This window comes from Simochromis diagramma, unplaced genomic scaffold, assembly GCF_900408965.1.
Source record: "Simochromis diagramma unplaced genomic scaffold, fSimDia1.1 OVJJ01000596.1, whole genome shotgun sequence".
In the NCBI taxonomy this organism is placed as follows: Eukaryota; Metazoa; Chordata; class Actinopteri; order Cichliformes; family Cichlidae; genus Simochromis; species Simochromis diagramma.
Window position 1 is genome coordinate 1,242,615 of NW_024387245.1, and position 21,152 is coordinate 1,263,766.

The 21,152-nt window shown below is 39.2% G+C and overlaps 2 protein-coding genes across 3 annotated transcripts; one reads left to right on the plus strand and one right to left on the minus strand.

Annotated features, from left to right (window-relative positions):
- The first annotated feature begins 68 nt into the window (after positions 1 to 68).
- On the plus strand, positions 69 to 8,258 carry LOC120714489 (transmembrane protein 41A-B-like). Its single transcript, XM_040000740.1, has 6 exons — positions 69 to 468; positions 562 to 757; positions 4,250 to 4,400; positions 4,521 to 4,682; positions 4,876 to 5,014; positions 5,107 to 8,258. Exons 2-6 carry the CDS (start codon positions 618 to 620, stop codon positions 5,340 to 5,342), a joined length of 828 nt encoding a protein of 275 aa, XP_039856674.1. The 5' UTR covers positions 69 to 468; positions 562 to 617; the 3' UTR covers positions 5,343 to 8,258.
- Positions 8,259 to 8,866: 608 nt separating this feature from the next.
- Positions 8,867 to 19,752, minus strand: gpr155b (G protein-coupled receptor 155b). Of its 2 annotated transcripts, none has more exons than XM_040053540.1 (20): positions 19,389 to 19,752; positions 18,729 to 18,937; positions 18,473 to 18,620; positions 18,256 to 18,385; positions 17,279 to 17,457; positions 16,950 to 17,102; positions 16,780 to 16,847; positions 16,268 to 16,439; positions 15,876 to 16,031; positions 15,590 to 15,673; positions 15,333 to 15,456; positions 15,125 to 15,209; positions 14,836 to 14,923; positions 14,347 to 14,572; positions 14,124 to 14,201; positions 13,704 to 13,858; positions 13,249 to 13,344; positions 13,083 to 13,147; positions 12,850 to 12,987; positions 8,867 to 12,154 (listed from the first exon to the last, which is right to left on the minus strand). In XM_040053540.1, the coding sequence occupies exons 2-20, from the start codon at positions 18,884 to 18,886 to the stop codon at positions 11,644 to 11,646; spliced, it is 2,814 nt and encodes a 937-aa protein (XP_039909474.1). In that variant the 5' UTR covers positions 18,887 to 18,937; positions 19,389 to 19,752; the 3' UTR covers positions 8,867 to 11,643. The 2 variants fall into 2 exon arrangements, with proteins under 2 accessions (XP_039909474.1, XP_039909475.1); XM_040053541.1 differs by having other exon boundaries at positions 12,036 to 12,212; positions 19,389 to 19,748.
- Between the last annotated feature and the right edge of the window lie 1,400 nt (positions 19,753 to 21,152).

The window sequence follows — 21,152 nt, forward strand, 5'->3', positions numbered from 1 at the left end:
TATATATATATATATATATATATATGCTTTAAAATGTTGCCAGTGTGACTGCTTTAAGTGTCTTTATTGTATTTATATATGTATGAATAACAACTATTATTATTATTACTGTTATAACCTAGCGTTTAAATCTGAATGATACACAGTTAGGATCCTGCTCTATAAATACTACCATTGCACAATATCAGATCGTATCATCTTACTCTGAACTCATCGTGGACTTTAGCGCCCCCTGGTGGCTGGTCGCGTAAGTGCAACTGTAGATATACACCGACCTTTAACTCATCCTGATTATTACGACCTGTTGGGATAAATTTTTGGTGTTATTTTAAATAAGACGTGTTGGGGGAGAAACTGTGGGCACAAAGCTTCTTTTCCATCAGTCTAAAGAAAGTTTGCCCGGCTGCCATGTGATCCGTGTGCCGAACACCGGCCAGAATGTCAGCCGTCACCGTAGCCTGGTTCTCGGTAAGCGACACCCACTTTTTTCGCTGCCGTCCAACTGAACCGCAGCACGTCGACTTTATCTCATCGGCGGTTTTCCCCTTTGCTTAAATTCAGCCCGAGTTGTCAGCGGAGTTTTATCCGGTGATCACGGAGTTTCTGTAGGGAGCAACATGCGCTCCTTAACGGGACTGGCTGCCGTTGTCGGGGCGGCAAGTGTCTACCTCTACCTGCTGTCCACGCATCTTCCCCCGGGACCCAAGCAGCTCCAGCCTGGCTCCCAGGGGGAGCACGAGGAGGTCCAGGAGTACAGGTAAGGAAACTTTACATACTTTACATGCAGAATTCAAGTTTGGGCAAAAATATTACTTTCAGTTATTAGAGCCACTTGGTGTTACTGATGGATATGCAGGTAAGTCAATTATCATAGCAGTATTACATTAACCTGTTCCTTATTATCAGTATTATTGGGTGTCTTTGACAAAGCTGGTACTTATGGTACTCCATTCTTTAAAATCTATCTGCCTATAATCTGAATTTGGACTGCAGGCATTTTTCACCAAAGCACGGTGCTAATGCTCTTCATAAGCAGAAAATCTTGGTTGAGAGTAGGTTGTGGGTTGTGGCTTTAGTGCAGAGAAATCTTTTTCTTTTTTTACTTACACGCTTTTATCTGAGACATTTTCAGTCAGGAGGAAAGTGAAATAAAATAATTCCTGGATACATTTATTTTATGACACCCCTAAAGTCTGTCTTAAAATTCCTTGGGGATTCCCTGGCCTCCCCCCATCTTGGAAACCAAAGCAGTAGTGACATATAACCTTCCCATCGTTGAATTAGTTGGAACATGATGTGAACTCATCTAAAGCTATGAAGGTCTAAAATTATATATGCCTTAAATAAAGTATATTTGTTTTTAAAGTATCACATCTACAATAAGTATCACATTAATAATTTATTATTATTATTGTTATTGTTGCACTAAAATATTATCTGCTTGATATTTACATCATGTCTCCTCAAGTACATACTGGACCCAAGCTATACTGGACCGATTAACTCACTTCTAAGTGTGTATGTGTGTGTGTATTAGTGTTTTGAAGTGATTTATTTTCTATATGTGTGTCTCTGCGTGTGTGTGTGTGTGAGAGAGAGAGAGAGAGAGAGAGCGAGAGAGTTATGAAACTGATATGTTGTAATGTGCCAGACGGTCAAGTGTGAGGTTGTCTAGAGATGATAGAATAACGCAGACCAATGCACTCTGAAGCCAAGAGTAGGATCCTTGAGTGTGTATGTGTCTGTGTTGGAGAGAGAAAGGGTGCACTCCCAGTAAAATGATATTACAAATATTTTGTTACTTATAAAGTAAAAGCATAGCGTGAGTGGATCTGGTGAGGTGACGTTTTCAATAAAAATTTCTATTTTTATTTACGGATGAGAAGTAGTGTTGTCTGATGAGAAGTAAAAAAAGAGCCGCCAGGTGCTAAAAAATAAACCTTAGACTCAAACGTTAGAACAGGCTTTTCCCTGCAGCACGCCGTGTAATAAATACAAAGAAAACGGCGGCCGTTACAACTTATGTCTAAAAATGTATCGTTTCATGCATCTGTTAAAACACTCGACTCCAGCTACATGACGCGCAGCAGGAAACACTTCCCGCAAGTCGAGCTGCACGAGATTCACAGAATTTACAGAAAATGTTACATTTTTGTGATTTATATCGTTATCGGGACGATAGAATTCTTATATCGGGATATGAGATTTTGGTCATATCGCACAGCCTCTGCAATGTTATATCTACTCCACTACTCTATACACAGAGAATGTTCCATCCATGAAGACATTAGTGAGGATGTGCAGCTAAACAAACTATCACCCCATCAACATCAGTACATAATTTTTTTTCCCATTTTGTTTCGCTCCAGTATACAGCAGTGGATTTTGAAAGTCCAGACGCACTTACTTATTTGTGTTGTAAAGTATAATTTTAACTTCAGGGTCATCCACTGCAGGTACGATACATGGAAGATGGAGATGTGATCAGATGCTTGCACAGGAAGGTTATGCCATTCCTTACAAAATCTTAGTTGCTTTCTTCTGAGTCTGTAACTTTAATCTTAGAATTTCTGAGTGATTTTTTTTTTTATTACAAATGACTTTAATCTGAATAAACTGAGCATCAAAATGGGGTAGAAATGTGGTTTAAGTGACTTTGACATGGTTGGCATGGTTGCTGGTGCCAGATGGGCTGATATAAGTGTTTCAAAAACTGCCGATCCACTGGGGTTTTTCCACCTGACCACCCTCATAAGAGATAATATCCAGTGATCAACAGCTCTCTGGATGAAAATGACCTGTTGCGGTCAGGCGAGAATGAACAGACTGCATTGAGCTGATAGGTAAGCAAGTAACTACTCATTACAACCAAGGTATGCAGAATAGCATCTCTGAATGAACAAGACATCAAACTTTAAAGTACATGGGCTACAGCAGCAGAAGACCACACCGGGTGGCACTGCTCTCAGCTAAGAACAAGAAACCGAGGATAGACTTCACATAAGCTCACCAAAAGTGACTCGAAAAACACTGAAGAAAATGTTAACTGGTCTGATAAATCTCAATTTCTGCTGTGGTCCGAATTTGGAGTGATCAACATGAAAGCGTGGATCCATCCTTCCTTGTATCAGGGGTTCAGGCTGAATAATGAGAATAAGTGAGAACCTGTAACCAAATTTATCACTGAAAGAAACAAGAAATTAATTAATAGTTATATATCAGCCCCAGTCACATCTTCTAATGCTGGAGATTACAGTCAGCCTAATACAGTCCAGCTTCATATTAATATCAAGCTAGTGGAAAGCTATATATGAATGTTGTGTGTGTGCGCAGATACAGAGTGTTTTGCATGAGGTTGTGTATAAGCAAAATTTAAAAGTGCCCATGATGACACTTGTAGCTGCTTGAATACAGTACATACACTCATGCAGTTTCATGTATCTGAACCCTCATGCATCATCAACTTGTGGACCAATGGCAGAACAGAATATTCGTCCACTGACCAGTGGGAACAAGGAACACTGAATGCCAGAGCAGCTGGCAGAGAAAGCCGGCATCTTGAGTTTCAACTGGGGGGATTTTATTGTGTGTGCATGTGAGCTTTGAGAAGTGTCTTCCTACCCTCTGCGCAAGTCTACAGGCAGCAACACTATTTCTGTCCTTCAATCAGATATATCCTGTTACCCTCTGATTCGCTTTGGTGCACACATGCGCACAGATAGACACACTTCTCTTACACTTTGTGTGTGTGTTTTGTTTAGTTTTTTATCAAATTTAAAAAATACTATATATACAACTCAAAAAAACAATTGCATCATAGTCATGCTGACATTTTTGCCTATGGGTGCTGTAGTTCAACCACTGAACCAATGCAGTAGAAGTAAATGGGGTTTAATTTCAGGCTCTCATATAAAATCCAGATTACTTATATACTGCCATGTACGTGCTGTCTGTCACTGTATTTTTCCATTTATTTTTAATTACCACAAAGCAGAAAATAAGATGATGAAGGTGATTTAAAACGTATCAGATCATTTATTGTTCACGGTACTCAGGTAGCGAAGTAGCATCACATGTGAGCAGACAATGGTAAAAATCAATACCAATTTATTTTTTTAATCATTTTGAAAAATAAAGGTAGTCAAACAAAAAAAAAAAGCTCACAACTTGTTAGAATAGTACATACTCTGTTTTTGCCTTTTATACTGTATTTCCATGCACACAGAATTCTTGTGTTTGTTCCATCTAGGCTAAAGTTCCCATCTGACCTGGACGAGCTACGGGAGCTCGCAGAGATGCTCAAGTTTTACAAAAGACAACATTACGCCTATGTTCTGTTGCTCTTCTGTAGCGCATACCTGTACAAACAGTCTTTTGCCATACCTGGCTCCTCCTTTCTGGTGAGACACACAGCAATGCAAATGATCCGAACCAATCCTGTGTCTTGTTGTTGATTTCCGATAAATATCTTATTCCTACGTGCAAATTTCTTTTAAACAGAGACTGTTTTTCTTCCTCAGAACATGTTAGCTGGTGCAATATTCGGGCCCTGGGAGGGTCTGGCATTGGCCTGCATGCTCGCCACCACAGGCTCCACGTTCTGCTTCCTGCTATCTGCAGCATTTGGAAAGCAGTATGTGGTGTACCTCTTCCCTGAGAAGGTGGCCCTGCTGCAGAGGAAGGTAGGCATGTTTTAAATCCCCTTCTCTCCTATTCTCTCACTTTATACTACGCAGCAAATCATTTATTCAGTGAAGGACAAACCAATTACAGTTTCCTCTCTATGTCTTTTTTATCATTTGCTGTCTAGGTTTTAATTTTCTCACATTTCCTTTTATCTTCTTCTCTCCTCACCCATTCTCCTCCCTCCGTCAGGTGGAGGAAAACCGCAGCAGTTTGTTCTTTTTCCTCCTTTTCCTTCGTTTCTTCCCTATGACTCCTAACTGGTTCCTTAACATCACCTGTCCTGTTCTCAACATCCCTATGCATATTTTCTTTTTCTCCGTGTTCATAGGTGAGACCATAGTTTCAAACATGAAACATGCAGACTAAAAAAAACCTACAAAACAAGTACTGATCAGTCAGCCACCGCTCTCTCGCTTTCAGGTTTGATCCCCTACAACTTCATATGTGTTCGCACCGGAGCCATCCTCTCAGAGATCTCCTCATTGGATGACATATTCTCCTGGGGGACGCTGGCTCAGCTCCTCGCCATCGCCCTCGTGGCCCTCTTACCCGGAGCACTGATTAAACACTACAGCAAAGGTCGCCTCACAGTGGATGGCATGGATAGCAACGGAATCAGTGAGACTGATATGAAGCAGGAACGGAAGAGGCGATGACGGAGTGTGAGGTAAAAGAAGACCTAAATGTAACTTAATGTGAGAAGAAGTGAGGTGAGGAAAAACTGACCGCTGGTTGGCATGTGACCTTTTGGTGACTCCAGATTTCTGTAAGGTCACGCCAGAGAGTTATCATACCTACAGTACGATCTGTTCTGAACTTGGCTTCTGATCATGTTACACCAAGTTTTAATACTGAAGGTTCCCTAAAGGTTTGGGGTAAGTTTTCTGAGATGGGGCTGGAAATGTCTTGGGCTCCTTTGTTACAGCAATACAGAGGCAATTAAATGCCCTAAAACAATAAACGTATTATTTAAATACATACGCTGTAATAATCTGCACCTATTGTCTTAATTAAACAGGACAGGACTGGCATTTTTATAAGGCTAAGCAGTCCAAAATCTAGAAATGTTCAGATTATTAATCAGATATTATGAAGAAAAGCAGCACATTAGAGCATGTGAGAAGGTAAAACAATCATATCTGTTTACAAAATATTTTACCTTAAAAATAGTTGCAGGTTTTTATTTTTTCGACAGTGCCTTGTTTCATGTCATTTTCTTTAACCCTGCGTAATGACCCTGATAAACTTTTTGAACTTCCCCATCTACAGATCCCAATCGAAATCCTAAAACAAACGAAACATAATTGAAACGGACCGTGCAGTCTCAGTAGTTCTTATGGATATGGCTTTTATGATGATTATGATGATGTTTGTCATACTGTGAGTTTCATTTCTGGGCAAACTGAAGGGTGTCTGATATACAACATTTTGGTGTTCTTTCAAAAATATAATCAAATTTAGTGCCTTAAAATGACTTTTTTTTTTTACATTTTTTCCCTAAGTTTCCATTGGCTTCTATTCAGGGTTTGTCTCTCTGATCTGGATCTGTCATGGTGGAAAATACACATAAAATATGTAAGGTAGATTTAGACTGAAAGTCCTACGTAACTATTTTTCTAATAACTTTAACATATTACATGGACACTGGACTGGATCTCTTTACAGATATTAGCTTAACAATGTTCTTTATTTTATTCATAAAGAAGAGAGCAGCTAGACTAACATTTCTCTTACATATGTTTATTTAGTAACTAATTTGGTAGTCATTGCTGTTAAAGAAGCTTCAAGGAGAAAATATATTTGGACTTTAAAATGTTTTGTACCTGCATTTCCTGAAGCATTTACACATGTGTCTTAATGAAGCTGTTTTTCACTGACATGAGAGGTGTGAGGTTTCATGGTGGTTTCAACAAAGATAATTTAGAGCAACATGCTCTAAATGTTGCAGAAATGTGGAGCTTTTCTGGACTCATTTACAGTAATGAACTAGCTTGTTTTTTTGTTGTTGTTTTTTAAGAGAGACATTATAATCACTTGTAGAAAAACACTTAAATCACTCAATTCATTCAGTGAAGAGTTAAAATCAGCTTTCCAGACTTTTATTGTGTCATTTTTAAATATTTAAACTACAGACATGAGAAAATCGTATAATGTGCTCCTATTAACACGTGTGGTGTTGCACTTTACATTTGACTGAAATTGTTCTTTATTTATTAAGTCAATGTTTGAGAGAAGAAAGTCTTTAGAAAGGAGTCTTAAAATCTAGCTTTTTATTTATATCATGAAAGAAAACACACAAAAACAAATGTTAGGTGCAACAGAGGGGCAACAAATAACCTTAACTGAGAAAATGACAAACCTTACAAATCTGAATTGTCTGGTGTGTATTTTAGAGGCATTTCATGATCAACCTCCTTTCAGGATAATTGTTTGAGTAAATGTATATGTACTGTTTTTGATATTCAACAATATACTACAGTTTAGGATTTAGAGTATCACATTTTATAATGTAGCCTCCCAGTGTGTGAACTTTTCCTGCTTTCCCTGATTTGTGAATGTGAAAAACATCCAAAGTGCCTAACTTATTTTTATCTGTAATTTTGTCAAAGCTACATGATATAAATAAATAAATTCAAGTTTGTTTGTTTTTTTATCAGCAGCGTGAAATTACACATTTATGGGGGGATGCTGCCTTTATTTTTAAAGGGCTTTTTGTCTGGGTGGAAGAGGATTTTTATTTTCCTCTTGTTTGATCAAAAATCTTTTCTTCCCCCCTCCATCATGTTTTAGCCATAGACAGCAGAAATGATGTATTTAGCTTACAAATCTGAAAAGTGAAGCCAATGTTTTTGACTTAAACCTTCTATTTAATGCCCATCATGGGGCAAAAAAGATTTTCAGTACTGTGGGAGCCTATGGGAAGTGGCCTAGTGATGAAATTACAGGCTCATCTACACGCTTCAAAATGGGACATCATGGTGGAGTTATCCATCATTTTATATTCTATGGTTGTATGTAATGTAATAAAAATCTAAAATGTTTTTTTACTTTGTTTTACTTGTGAATTTCCAATTAGAATCAATAATCGAGTTTAGTGATGAAGTAAAAACGGATTTAGATGCAAACATTTTTTATTTATGTCTTCTGTTACAGTCACTGACTCCGACTAACTTAAAGCAACACACTAAAAACATCCACTGTTACACTGAACCTGCTGACCGACATTAAAATGTCTTACTTTATCTCAGTGCTTTGCAACACGCGCATACACACTCAGACATTTTTGTTCATGCAAACACAAAGACACACACACACACACACACCTTCATGTTAACTGAGGCAGGCACTCTTTAAAAAAAAAAAAGGTGAATCACATTTTTAGCAAACATCATAAACACAAGGACCTGATGTTGATTGCATGAACCAGTATGGTGTTTGTTGGCAGAGGATCAAAAGATGGAAATATATGCATGGGGACCAAATACATTAGTAGGTCAAAAAAAAAAAAAAAAAAAAAAAAATCACAGCAAACATTAGTTTGACATTAACATGATCTGTGTCCCTGACATTTTTTTTTAAACATGCATATATTTCCATCCACCTTCTATAACTTGCCAACACACTGTAAACTTCATAGTAGCAATAGTGTAAAACAGCAGCAACGTAACAGGCATTTACGAAAGTACAACCACACAGTTTTGTAACTCTGCCCACTTAAAAAGTAATAATAATAAAATTGCATCAAACAACCATTTAATTTTTTTTTTTTAATTCGGCTCAAGCCTGCTTTAATGTCACCTGAGGATGACACTCCTTGAACATCCCAGTTTGACCACTTTCAATTGCACATCTGCGATTTCCAAACGCAAAGGAAACACACTGGGTCTGAAGCACTACTGGGATTGTATTCACTATTCGCAGAGAAGTCAAGTCTAGGGTAGCGCAAGGTCTACGGTGACCGTCAGGGCCGCAATTTCCAGGGGGGGGTTAGGGGGGTTATGACCCCCCCAATAATTAGACCCAACCAATATAACCCCACCCCCCCCCCCCCAATAAAATTATGAATTATCTTGCATAAATAGGCTGTTGATTTTCTTCACTCGTTTCAGTTATTACCAGCAAAATAGTTGCATGTTTAATCATCTGGGAATTTACCCAGATTTATTATCATTATTTTTTTAGACCGAGATCTTGACCCCCCCCCCCCCCCACTGTTCAGCACAAAGTTACGCTGATGGTGACCGTAGACGGTTACGTCTTTTTATTGGCCAGAGTCTATGGTGGACACGCAGTGGGACAGCGAAACAGCCGGTGTTCCAGATCAACTGGCGTTGGTTGAAAAGATGTGTGGTAGACGCTACCGACAGACCAGCAAATAAACACCAAATATTACATCTGTGACATGTTTGAGGTTACCTCAAACACACTCCGTCAGTCTTGTTGCTATTAAACAACAAAATGTTTAAAAATGTCGCTAGTTTACCTGGTGATATTCTCATGCACGAGACGATCACGAAACGGCAAACAATTAACACCACGCCGATGCTGTTCACAGGACAGCAAGAGTAAACGATCTGGAGAATCTTGTTATCGCTCCCCTCGTACGTGTTATTACTCTGATTTCAGAAGTCCCCTTCTTTCACTCTAGACTTTTGACCAATCACCGACTTCTGATTGGTCAAAAATATGCAATGAAGGACATTTCTGTTTTTCATTCTGCAGTCATGCAGATCCTTACATTTATACTTGGTAGCCGCACCCCTAATGGTCATTTACAGCATCCAGTACAAATTTCCTAATTTACCATATATGGATACACATAGCTGATGTGTGTGTGTGTGTGACACAAATGCTCAGGCCCCTATAAAACAGGATGTGTGGAGGTATGCCGTACCCTCTCTGCACCTCGGGGAAAAGGGTAACAAACTTCTTCTCTCTTTCCTGTTTCTGTTCCATACATTCCTAGCATCTCCCAACTGTGGCTTCCCATTTCCTTTTATGACAGGCAGACCCCCACTGTTACATTACAGTTACAAATTGCACACACACTCAGGCTTATAGCTAAACCAGCCTAAAACACGCGCACACATTCACAAATCCTTTCTTATTCCTCTGATTTACAGCTGGACCCTATCATCTAAACAAACTTCATCACATTTTATTCTAATCGTTTTCTTGTGCTCACATCACCCGGCCTGCTGACGACATGCAGGGGCATCTGGATTTATAACACAAATTTCTAGTGTCGCCACTGAAAAGACTAGAAATGGGGGTAATACATTAGATGTTGGCTAGTCTACAGTGGGATTCAGCGCTCCTATTGGGCCAGAGTGTAGAGTGTCTACGTTCACCGTAGACTCCGGGCCAATGAAAAGACGTAACAGTCTACAGTGACCGCAGACTTTGCTACCGTAGACTCGACACATTTTGAACAGGATTTTTTTGTTTGTTTGTTTGTTTTTTAAATGGACAGAGTAGTGGAACTTCCTTACAGATGTAAACAGTTTAGCAGTGGTTTGTAAAGAAAGATAAGCCATTTGAAACAAAAACAGGACTGTATCTGTGACAACGTGAGCCCTCTGGCTTTACCCATCTTTCATTCAAATGGACAGATTTGTCATTCCAATAACTACTGTACGTGCTTTTGTCCTCTGTTGTGTAGGTTGGGCTCAAAGGCAAAGAACATGAGAGGAATTTTGGCTGAATTCTCAAATTAAGCCCGTATGACGTGGTGCTCCACCATGGATGAGTGAATTCAAAATCAGTCCTGAACAAATATTTAAAACTAAACAGCTGCAACACAATTACAGTTGCAAAGAAAACAAACTTCCTCTGCAGCATCACCAAGAGACAGCTATCCAGTGAGTTGCATAATTTAAAAAAAGTGAAGAATGTATTTATTCAGTTAGTGCAAACAGCTCATTGCTGAGGAGAAGTCCATACTGCTGAGTCATGCAAGTAGTCAGCATAGACTGGAGCTTTTAAAAAAGACACAGCGTGCAAAATGATAACTGAACTAACAGGCAGATTCTGGACGCTTTGATATCCCCTGAAAGAAAATATGACATTGTTCTTTGATAGAAATGTCACAGGCTGTCACTGAGTAGTTTACTGACGCCTTTTCTGGTCTTTTCACCACCTGCATGCTTATCTTAAATATTATTTATTTAAGCATGGTCATTTAAGTTAATTTCTTTGAAAAATATATCCAGAAAGCAATCAAGGAAATAAAACTTTTACCTGCTACAACTGGGACTGATTCTGTACTGTTTACATCTCAGAGTGATCCCAGTGAGAAAACTGAGAGCAAAATAATCGATGACAATAAAATAGAAGAATATAATAGCCATAATAAAATTCCAAAGGGCTCTTTCCACAACCAAAAGGAGTCAAGTAACAGTCGGAAGTGATTGTTTCCCCTTTTTAACTTTTTAACCCCAACCATCAATTTCCTTGTTTAAGTTCCTTCTAATACAGGGGTGGGGAATCCAGACCTCAGGGGACGATGTCCTGCAGCTTTTAGATCTCACCCTGGGTCAACATACCTGAATCAAATTATTAGTTCCTTACCAGGCCTCTGGAGAACTTCAAGACATGTTGAGGAGGTAATTTAGCCATTTGAGTCAGCTGTGTTGGATCAAGGACACATCTGAAACCTGCAGGACATCGGCCCTTGAGGTCTGGAGTTCCCCACCCCTGTTCTAAAGCAACTGCAAGCGCAACCTCTCTCCCGATTAGCTAATAAGTTGATATTCAACTGGGAACCACCCTGAATATACAAGGACAAATAACCCAATTCTGGTGGGCAAATGAGTGTCTCATATGATCCAGATTCAACCTTAAGTGGCCTTTGAAGAAGCTGCACCATAAGGCACTTCTGCTTTGGCACTCAGCTATGGTGGCCGTCGCTTGGTATGCCGAAAGCTTTGTTCATCACTTTCATCATCTTGTTCCCTCCTACTCTTCCTCCCGTCTTGGCTGCGTGAAGTGATAAAGAAAGTTGGGTTCATCCTTGAAGCTGTGCTGACCTGTCAACACTCCTCCCCGCTGAAGACGGACACCATACAGCTGTGCCTCGGCTCGTCCAGCGCTGAGGCCTCGTTCCACCAGCCAATCTACTAAGTCACTGCCTCGGAACACATTTTCAAGATGGGACTGGGGATACTGATGAAACTGGGGAGGGCTTGAAGCATTACCATGCTGAGAATTGGTGGGTTCGTGGTCAAGGGAGGTTCCTGGTGCATCAGGGTTGGAAATATGCGCTTGCAATTCATTCTCGGGCTCTAGGTGGGGTTGACTCGGAAGCAAACACTGGCTGCTGGATTTATCTGGATTGTGGTTTCGGTTAAGAATCTGTGAGTGATCATTTAGTTGACCCTGATCACTAGAATTTGTGTTTAGGTAAAGGGGTTCGTGGGCTGAGGAATGTCTCAGAACTTCATTTTCATCCTCCAGTCCTCCTCCAAACCTGTTAGTATCAGAGGAAGGATTCACCTGTCGAAGTGTTCACACTCTCCCCTGAGCCACTATGATGATGATGGTGATGGTGAAGAAAAGAAGAGGGAATGGGCAGGCAAAAAAAAGGAAGGGTACATGAAAGGAATAAAAGAGAAAGCAAAGGAAGGATTATAAGGCATAGAGAAGGTATAGCGATAATATAAATTATTTTGTGTTAGAACGATAGCACCCAGGACTTGTAAAAAAAAAAAAAAAGTTTTAGTTTTGTAGTAGGGTGTCTAAATTTGATCTTCAGTATTTTAAAACAGGCACGGCAGAGTATAAAATTAAAATGGTTAGACTTGATTTTAAGAAAAATAACAGTCTGATGTAGAGGGAAACCCAGAAACTGATGCAACATGCAAAGAGGATTCAGAGAAAAACTGGAAAATCAGAAGTAATTATTTGGACATGCTCAGAATTGAACAAGAACACAATAAAAAAAAAAAAAAAAGAGAGAGAATTCAAACTCAAAAACGGAGATCTCTAATAATTTGTTTTCCGTGTTTACTTCAAAAATATTTTGCTTAGAGGGAATAAATTCTATAAGCAGATGATGTGAGGGGTGATTTAAAAACAAATCATATACACAAACTGTACTATGTAACACACACAAATGTCCTTAAAGAAAACCCCACACAAATACATGTAAACAAGTGCTCATACCTGCGTGTGTGTACTATGTCTTGTACACACTGGTCTTTGTGGTAGCGGACAAACTGAGTACAGGTGAGCCTGACCTCCTCTGGTACACCCGAGGGACTCAAATCATCAATGTCCCTGCCCTGCCACAGGCTAAGCAATCTAAAGAAAAGGCAGACAAAAAAAACTTGTTCTAGTATTGTTTTATTTATTTGATCACAAATTAATTTAGAAACCACAATGAAGTCTCAGATCACCTCTTCTTAAAAGGCAAGATGATTAGGTGTCTGTCCAGACCAAAAATCCCAAAGGACAAAAAGCCCTGGGGGGAAAAAAGAAAACAAAATGTAGTAGATACAACTGAACATAGTATTTTTTTACTCGCAACACTTCATATATACAATAAGCTGATGTATGAGATACCTGTCCATAGTTAGCCACAGCACAGAAGAACTGTAGTTCAAGGTAGAGCCTTCCTGGATCTTTGTTGAACAACCACCACAGACAGCTGGACAGGTTCTTCATTTAGGCAGAAACATTCACCAATCAGACACCAAAACATTGTTATGGCATGCATTACAACTTTCCATTTTTACAAACAGGTAATCCAACGTAGCATAAGGTTACTAATTATTAACAGCTTTTATATTAATCCAGATGTTTATATCATAAACAAGATAGATAAGTAGATAAAGACAACACTACAAAGGATTTATTATATTTAAAGGTCTCATTCATCTAACTGATAACACTGTTTGAAGGCAATTTTCATACACTTGTAATGTCCATATAAATGGTGATTTAAATATGGATGACAACAGCATCAGTCCATTCACACATTTTCTCACACATAATCATAAAGAGTGTTTCATCCTTACTGCTAGCAGGCTGACAATGAGCAGCAGACAGAGCAGAACATGTCTCACAGTCTGTTTATCGTCTGTGGTTTGAAGCCCGGGTGGTGGAAGATTCAGCGGCTGCTCAGAGGAGGAAGTACTTTGCTGATGCCCATCACACAGTGCCCCAATGTGGCCTAGAGAGGAAGAGAATTCCAAGTAAAGATGACAAAGGCAACTTTATGGTTGTAAACCGTCTTTATTGGATTATACAGACTACTGTTGGCTATACACTTGGTTTAGTTATAAAAATGCATAATAATCAACCACAGAAGACAAACATTTAAATTTGTGTCATTTACTTATTGTTAGAATTAAAATAACAGAATTCATAATAAAACTAATGAAACGTCACAATTTACTCTGAACGGTGAATGGTAAGGTGAAATGTATGTTTATTACCTGTGCTGTTCGTGTGGTCCCTCTGTGTACTGGCTATCATATCAGGTATAGGCTGGAGAGGAGAGAAACCGTGGAGGTCTGCACAGCAACAGAACAGAATGAATGAACAGATTTACTGCACATCATCTGGTTACAGACTCAATGACAACAGATAACAGAGATTCAGATTCAGATTATGTTTAAGTTAGAATAAACTAAAGACAAAGTGAAAGAATGGAGTTACCCGAGTTGATACCACAGGCAGGTGAATTTGACATCTGTGTCTGCTCTTGCTGTTGGTGTGAATCCTCCAGGCCACCAGGGACCCTCACCTCATCATTGATACCCGTTACAGTAGCTCTGCTCAGGGCTTGGTATCCGCTCTGCTCCCAGTCTCCCTGGCTGAGACCCATCAAAGATATTGCACCGAGAACCAGACTGACCGCAAGAATTACTGCAGTGCTGATTATCTGGAGGAGAATTGATGAGATTATGAATTAAACTTCCCAAACAAACCTTGTTCTAGAATTCCTGAAGTGTGCTTTTTATAAATATTACTTTAATTTGGTAAAAGAATTTCAGTGCGTTTTCTCCACATACAGCATTAAACCTGAACTTAAAATAAAAAGTCTTGAGCTGAAAAAAAAAGGAAAAAGACTGGACAAAAATAAACAGAGTTCAGAACGACTCTTTAGAAAGTGTAATGTAGAGTTACAGCAGGTATTGTTCCAACCTGGGCTCTGCCATAGAAGAAGGCAGAGTCTATCGTATCAGTCCTCTCTCCTGATATGAGAAGACCGCCAACCATTAGGAAAGGAACCCTGTGTGTGGAGAAAGGTTGAATAATTTTGTTATTACTTAGACTTTAGATCATATTCTCTGATATGATCTTCTTTTCTTGTCTCCACAAAGAAAAAGAAAAAAAAAAGTCACATTTCAATCAGTAAAAGTTTTAAAATGTTTCATTCTCTTATTCTATTGTCAATTAAAATATCCTTATTCATTTCTCTGTGGTGGCCTACCCCCAACCCAAAATCATGAAGACTCCTGGTCGGAGTCTCAGCAGATCATCTCTGTTAGTCAGAGCCAGACAGAGAGGGATTAAACCTGAAAAAGAGAACAAAACATTCAAATACAATCATCAACATCTACCAGCTAAACACAAATCATTTGACTTTTGGGGTATTTCATTCATAAAACAGGTGTAACCACTTACAGGTATTCACTTACCTGTCCATATGTATGTACTGTAAAGAGACCCATAGAGCAAAGTGAAGGTGAGAATTTTGCCGAGCAGGTTGTCTTCTTGTTTCACCAAGAAATTCCACAGGATCATACTGACACACACTAGGAACTATAGAGAAAAGTACAGAGTTTAAGGTACAACATGTACCTATACAAGGTTCTCAATTAACATTTCATGAATGAATCAACTGAATTAAACACTGAAATCTCATTTTAAAAAATGTTTTCGAAATAAGACTGACCTGGGCCAGGAATAGATTTAGCGCAAATAGGTGAGGGAGTTTGTTAAATTTCCTGCTGAGCAGCATCACCGCTATGGTCCACACCTGAATGAAGATAATCATACTCGATCATTTGATATGTCTATATTTGGAAAATCAATCATGACACCAGCTATCATCCACAACTTCCTGTGCTTAAGCTCTAGGTGTTGTTAAAGCATTTCTGTGCTTCTTCTTTATCATTTTAAAATTCTTCCCTGTCCCACTGATCCAACCAGAGCACTGGGGTGAATTCAAAGGCACTTACCAGAGCTATAAGGCTGACAATGCTGATGTTGAAGCTTACATTTTCAAGCTCTGTAACCAAGGGGGTTGGGTCCATTAAAGGGATTGTTAATAGCCAGGCGGACACATACATGATTGGTGCCGACAAGAATGTACTGATTACCATCCCTGACGTTACCTAAAAAAACCCAAACAAACAGGATTTGGGGGTAAGAGAATGTAAAAACCAAGTTTAAAATACCTGGCTAAGTGTCGACCATGTGGGTTTCCATGCCATCATTACCAGTAGCATGAAAGATGGAACATTTTAGTCACAAGGGAGTCCTCTTCTCTTTGTGTTTCAACAACAACAACAAAAAAGTAATATTCCTTTCATACAGCTTAAAGTATGATTGTTACATTAAGAGAACATACCACTTCTAACTCCATGTTATAGTGTCCAGCATAGATGGCCACACTGGGGGCTGTTGGGAAAACTCCATATAAGAAAGCAAAGTTGGACAAACTTGTGTGATTGGCACTCGTGCTGTTCACTCCAGTGTCCAGAATATCCACCATGTCTTTACAGACCAGCGGCATTATCAAGCTGAAAGGATGACATTGAGAGAGACAGACAGAAATATACTCATGGAGCTGTGTAATCAACCAAAAACCAAACTGACTATTAAAAACACTTCTGTACTTCATATTTTGTTCATTTTGTTTAAGAGTTCTTGGTGAAGCTTAAAGGCTTGTTGCCATTTTAGAAAGATGTATTTCCGTATTTTTGAAGACAGAGTGTATCTTGCATTACATATTACATACAAAATAATGGCAACTAACAGAAAAATATGTACCATGCAAAATATGGTCAAATACAAAAACCCACTAGCTCAGGCCACCTTAAACCAATTACGCTCACACTATTCCATTCAGGTGTCACTTACAGTTTGGCTGTGATGAGCAATATCAAGGCAACTCCAGTGTCTCTGGTTAATTTTCTAAGCTGACCAACCTGCCAAATAAGACGGCAGCTGATGATATCCTTCATGGTAAGTAAAACAGGTTATCCTTAGGAGAAGAAAAAAAGATAGACAAACACAAGAGTGCAACTCACCATAGTGAGGCCAAGGTAAAACAACGCTGCCCCTCCAAAAGAGTTTGCGAGACCATCTATAAACTCTGACAACACAGCAGGGATCTGCTGGCCCAGTGCAAAGTGAGAGATGATTCCCACTATCACCATGAACACTATTGGGTTCTTCAACACCTAGAGTGAAAAAAATAATAAAAATTAAAACTCCAAGACCTAAAATTGGTGCAAAAGGTCAAAGTGGGAAACAGTTACAAATGTACAAATTGGGTCCTTAAAGTTTGCAAATAAGGTAAACCTTAGGATATACAGGTGTATTAATACACTTGTCAAAACAACTGCATGCTTAGTACCTGTAAGACAACAACTCCCAGGATGCCAAGACTACTGTGCTGTGGATGGCTGGCCTGTCTCCACCTCTGCACCTCACAAAGAGCAAAGCCGATGGGATTGAGGAGCATGAGGGATACAGGAGCAACCAGGTATATGTACTGGAGGTATTCTGGATATGTACTTCGATACAAAGCATCAACTAGAAAAGTGAAGACAGAGAGGCAATGAAATATATACACACTCTCTATGTCTTAATTAGATAAGATTAAGATAGACTTTATTGCCATTTGCACAAAGCAGTACAGTTGCTGGTGGATTTATCAGTCTTTCTCACAAAATTATCTTCTTAAAGATCAAGATCCATTTTGACAGCTTTTTGGCTTTCCGTATGTTAAGAAGAGGAATTATTCTCCTGTCTATAGCAAGTTATATCGTTTGCCAGTCCCCTGTACCATGACTCCTCTTCTATAATGCAGCTGAGGATGGCTGTGCCATAACCATATCTACATACTTTATGGTGATCTTGTTATTCTGAGTAGAGGCACAGTCAAAGGTTTACAATCATAGGTGCTGAAGTGGCATCCTTGGGAGGCTCCTGTGTTGACTGAAAGCTTGGCAGAGCTGTTTTCTACCGTCACCAACGGTGATCTGTGAGCAAGGAAGTCTAGGATGGAGATGCCCTGAGACCCTATATGTGTGCTACCTGAAGTTTGATATCAACGTTGAAAGGTCATTATGGTTTTCCAGTAGGGTGTTGTCCTGGATCCCTGACCAGTGTGTATTCCGTTGTTTATGGGTAGTTAAAACTTTGATTCCCTGCCACATATCTCAGCAGCAGCACTTAAGTTATTGGGAATATGCTTCCTTGGCAGCCTTGATAGCACTTTGTAGCTCATATCGAACCTGTTTATACTCTGTGTTATTCCCTGACATGAGAGGACTTTCTCCACTGCTAACCCTGAATGAAGAGCAAACAGTAATGTTTTGTTGCACTTACCTATAGGATATCCAAGGGCGAAGTCATTACTCTGAGTAGCAAAGATGGCATACAGACCAGCCTTGCTGTATCTGTTGTCTGGACTGGCCACCATCAGTGTCAGCACACATACCAGCACAAAGACTGTCACCTACACAGGACAGAAGCGTGATGATCAGGTTTTTGTTTTCTATAAATCTTCAGCATAATGCAAACTTACAAGTGGTTAGACACAAACCTTAGCAACCAAGACACTCCACAGAAATGCCCATATGACATTTCTGAAGTCCAACAGCACCATGTTTTTAAAAAGCAGCGCTGGAAGAGCAAACTTGGATACAAAGTTCCCCAAACCTTTAGCCTGGCTCTCTGTGATGATGTCACCCCTGGGTGGGGGGGAGATAAATACACATTTACACTAGGCACTTACTACATTTCCCAGCCAATATTTTGGAAAACTGGGCAAAAACATGGTCTAATTCTCAATCACCTACCTGCCTGCTATATAGCCACACAGTATGATGCCAAAGCACTCCAGGAGAGCTGGGAAGAGCTTGTCTATGGACATGTGAGGTCCTGCAGCAGGCCCTGTCAGAGTGCTATGGGAGATGTTCTTCCCATGGATTAGCACATAGCTGTTGGTTGTCTCCATTGTGATGTGGGACAGGGTGATCAGAGAGGTCAGGTGAGGAATATCAGCACACTAAGGGAGGACGCCGAGAGGAAACTATCAGACGTTGGAGCGATTCAAAAACAGGCAACATAGAAATATAACAGCGGGTAAACTAAGACTAAGAGCAAATTGCAACGTCACGTCTATAGAATTTAAAAAGGGCTTTAGACAAATATGTAAATGAAAGGTTAGCGACTGGTTGAGTCTCAGGGTTACCAGCATCTCTATTTACGCATCCGCGTTAATATAAGCGATGTTAGCACGGTGCCTTTTTTTTTTTAAATGCAATATCCGGAAATATTTAAAGTCTACAAACGCTGATACAAAATATGCTATTTTCCAAACAAGCACCGTTTCTACTGCCTACCGCAGGTTAGCGCTAGCATAATTAAATGCTAAAAACGAATACGAGGGCGCGGTAACTTTACATCTGACTGAGTGTGCTGTTTAAAATACTTTGTTTCACAGCGACACCTCCTACCTCTCTATTTTAGACGAACATCGTTGTGCAGAAAAGCTCGCTGTGCAATTCCGTGTTATTGTCATTTGGATACAATCTGACAGCTGCTGAGATGTGGCAACGCCCTGAAAAATGACTGACAGATGATTCAGCCAATGAGAGCCGAGGTATGTTGGCACACAACTGTGATTGGGTTTTCAAAAAAGTTTAGCGTGTCGCAGCGTCATGTGCGCTGGATTTATTGAATTTAGGGAAAGTGTGCAAAAATTGCAGGTGTTTTTGTCGTTTATCAGCTATAAATGTTTGTTGCACGTTTTCTGTGGAAAAAAAGAAATAGTGCCTCAAATAATGATTGTAAGTTCCAGAGGTGATGATTTTATAAACATACCTTTACGGTTTAAGCAATTACTGAATAAATCCTTCACTTGATGATACTGAGCAAATGTGAGGAGGTATGACTGAGCCTGCGCAAGGAAAACTGTTGGATTTCAAGTCCATCAATAAGACTTGAACTGGTATGTAGTCACAGAAGTGATATACTTATTAAAGTAACGTGAAGAAGACTGTATGTAACTGAAATGATGGGAAACAATAAATCAGTTCAGAGGAAGGAGGGGTAAAAATAAGGGGAAGACGATGGGGAGATGAAAATCCATCCAGTTTACATCAGGGGTGTGGATTCAATATCACTGAGGGAAGTGACAGTCATGTTAAGGGGCAGACACAGTTTACTGACATAATTTCATCTAACTAAAAATGATTACATAATGAAATTTGAAAACTGAAAGAAAAAAAATGGATGATCTTATACTTGCAAAACAGTTCTTATATTTTAGTTTCGTAATGTGGGCTTTTTAAACTCTAATTCAGCAGGGTGGGTTTCTTAACATTACATTGTGATTTGAGTGATACACCACATCAAGCAGGGATAAATTATGCCAAAGGAGCAAAATGTCTGAGACGACTCCCAAGTTCTGCAGCTCAAGAAGAGATTGAGATCGAGCCTGCACTTGCAGTAACACAATGTGAAATAATAATCAGTCATACTGCTGGGTAATGAAAGTTGCACATACAATAATTCTGCCTAATTATGTTACAGAAGACACAAACAAAACAAAACAACAATAAAACAGACAATGCCTTCTTTGATCTCACTCAGAAGAATGTATTTGCTGATTTTATTGCACAGATATGTAAAAGATGCATATTTTTATTTGGCAATACAAAAGAAAAGTCACTTCATCTGGATCCTGCCACTACAATGCATCGTTCCCATTTTATCACATGATCATTGTACAGTCATATCAAATTACTTACAATGCATAACAGAATAAAAGCGCTCCATTTTCACCCCCAAGCAAAGAACATAAAGCATTGTTTTAAAGTAAATAAGTTTGTGTATGATTGTCTTTAAGAGTTCCTTTTTGACATGTAGGTTTCAAAATCCATACATGTATCATATATATGGATCATACGCGATCCATACATGTACTGTATATGTACGATCCATCATGTATACATGATCCCTACATGATGGATCATGTATACAGGACAGTTTTAAAGCAGTGCTTTGTGAAGCAAACACATAATACTGCACAGTTCTTAAACATAACTTAAAATAATACCATCATTCAATATTGGTTGTTGAAATCATACTGATACAAACACATGACCTTCATATTAAGTCAAGGGAGCTTTGACAAAAAAAACAAAAAAAAATGCAAAACAAAAATCAGTTCAATTATGTTGCCATATTCCCATACAAAATTTATTTTAACACCTCAA

What these genes read in the sequence shown, in the direction of transcription:
- LOC120714489 (XM_040000740.1), top strand. Translation starts at nt 618, where the DNA reads ATGCGCTCCTTAACGGGACTGGCTGCCGTTGTCGGGGCGGCAAGTGTC. An exon ending in TGGCCCTGCTGCAGAGGAAG is followed by an intron (nt 4,683 to 4,875) that starts GTAGGCATGTTT and finishes TCCCTCCGTCAG; the next exon opens with GTGGAGGAAAACCGCAGCAG. An exon ending in CTTTTTCTCCGTGTTCATAG is followed by an intron (nt 5,015 to 5,106) that starts GTGAGACCATAG and finishes TCTCGCTTTCAG; the next exon opens with GTTTGATCCCCTACAACTTC.
- gpr155b (XM_040053540.1), bottom strand. Translation starts at nt 18,886, where the DNA reads ATGGAGACAACCAACAGCTATGTGCTAATCCATGGGAAGAACATCTCC. An exon ending in GGAGTGTCTTGGTTGCTAAG is followed by an intron (nt 18,386 to 18,472) that starts GTTTGTGTCTAA and finishes TGTCCTGTGTAG; the next exon opens with GTGACAGTCTTTGTGCTGGT. An exon ending in TCATTGTCAGCCTGCTAGCA is followed by an intron (nt 13,345 to 13,703) that starts GTAAGGATGAAA and finishes GCCTAAATGAAG; the next exon opens with AACCTGTCCAGCTGTCTGTG.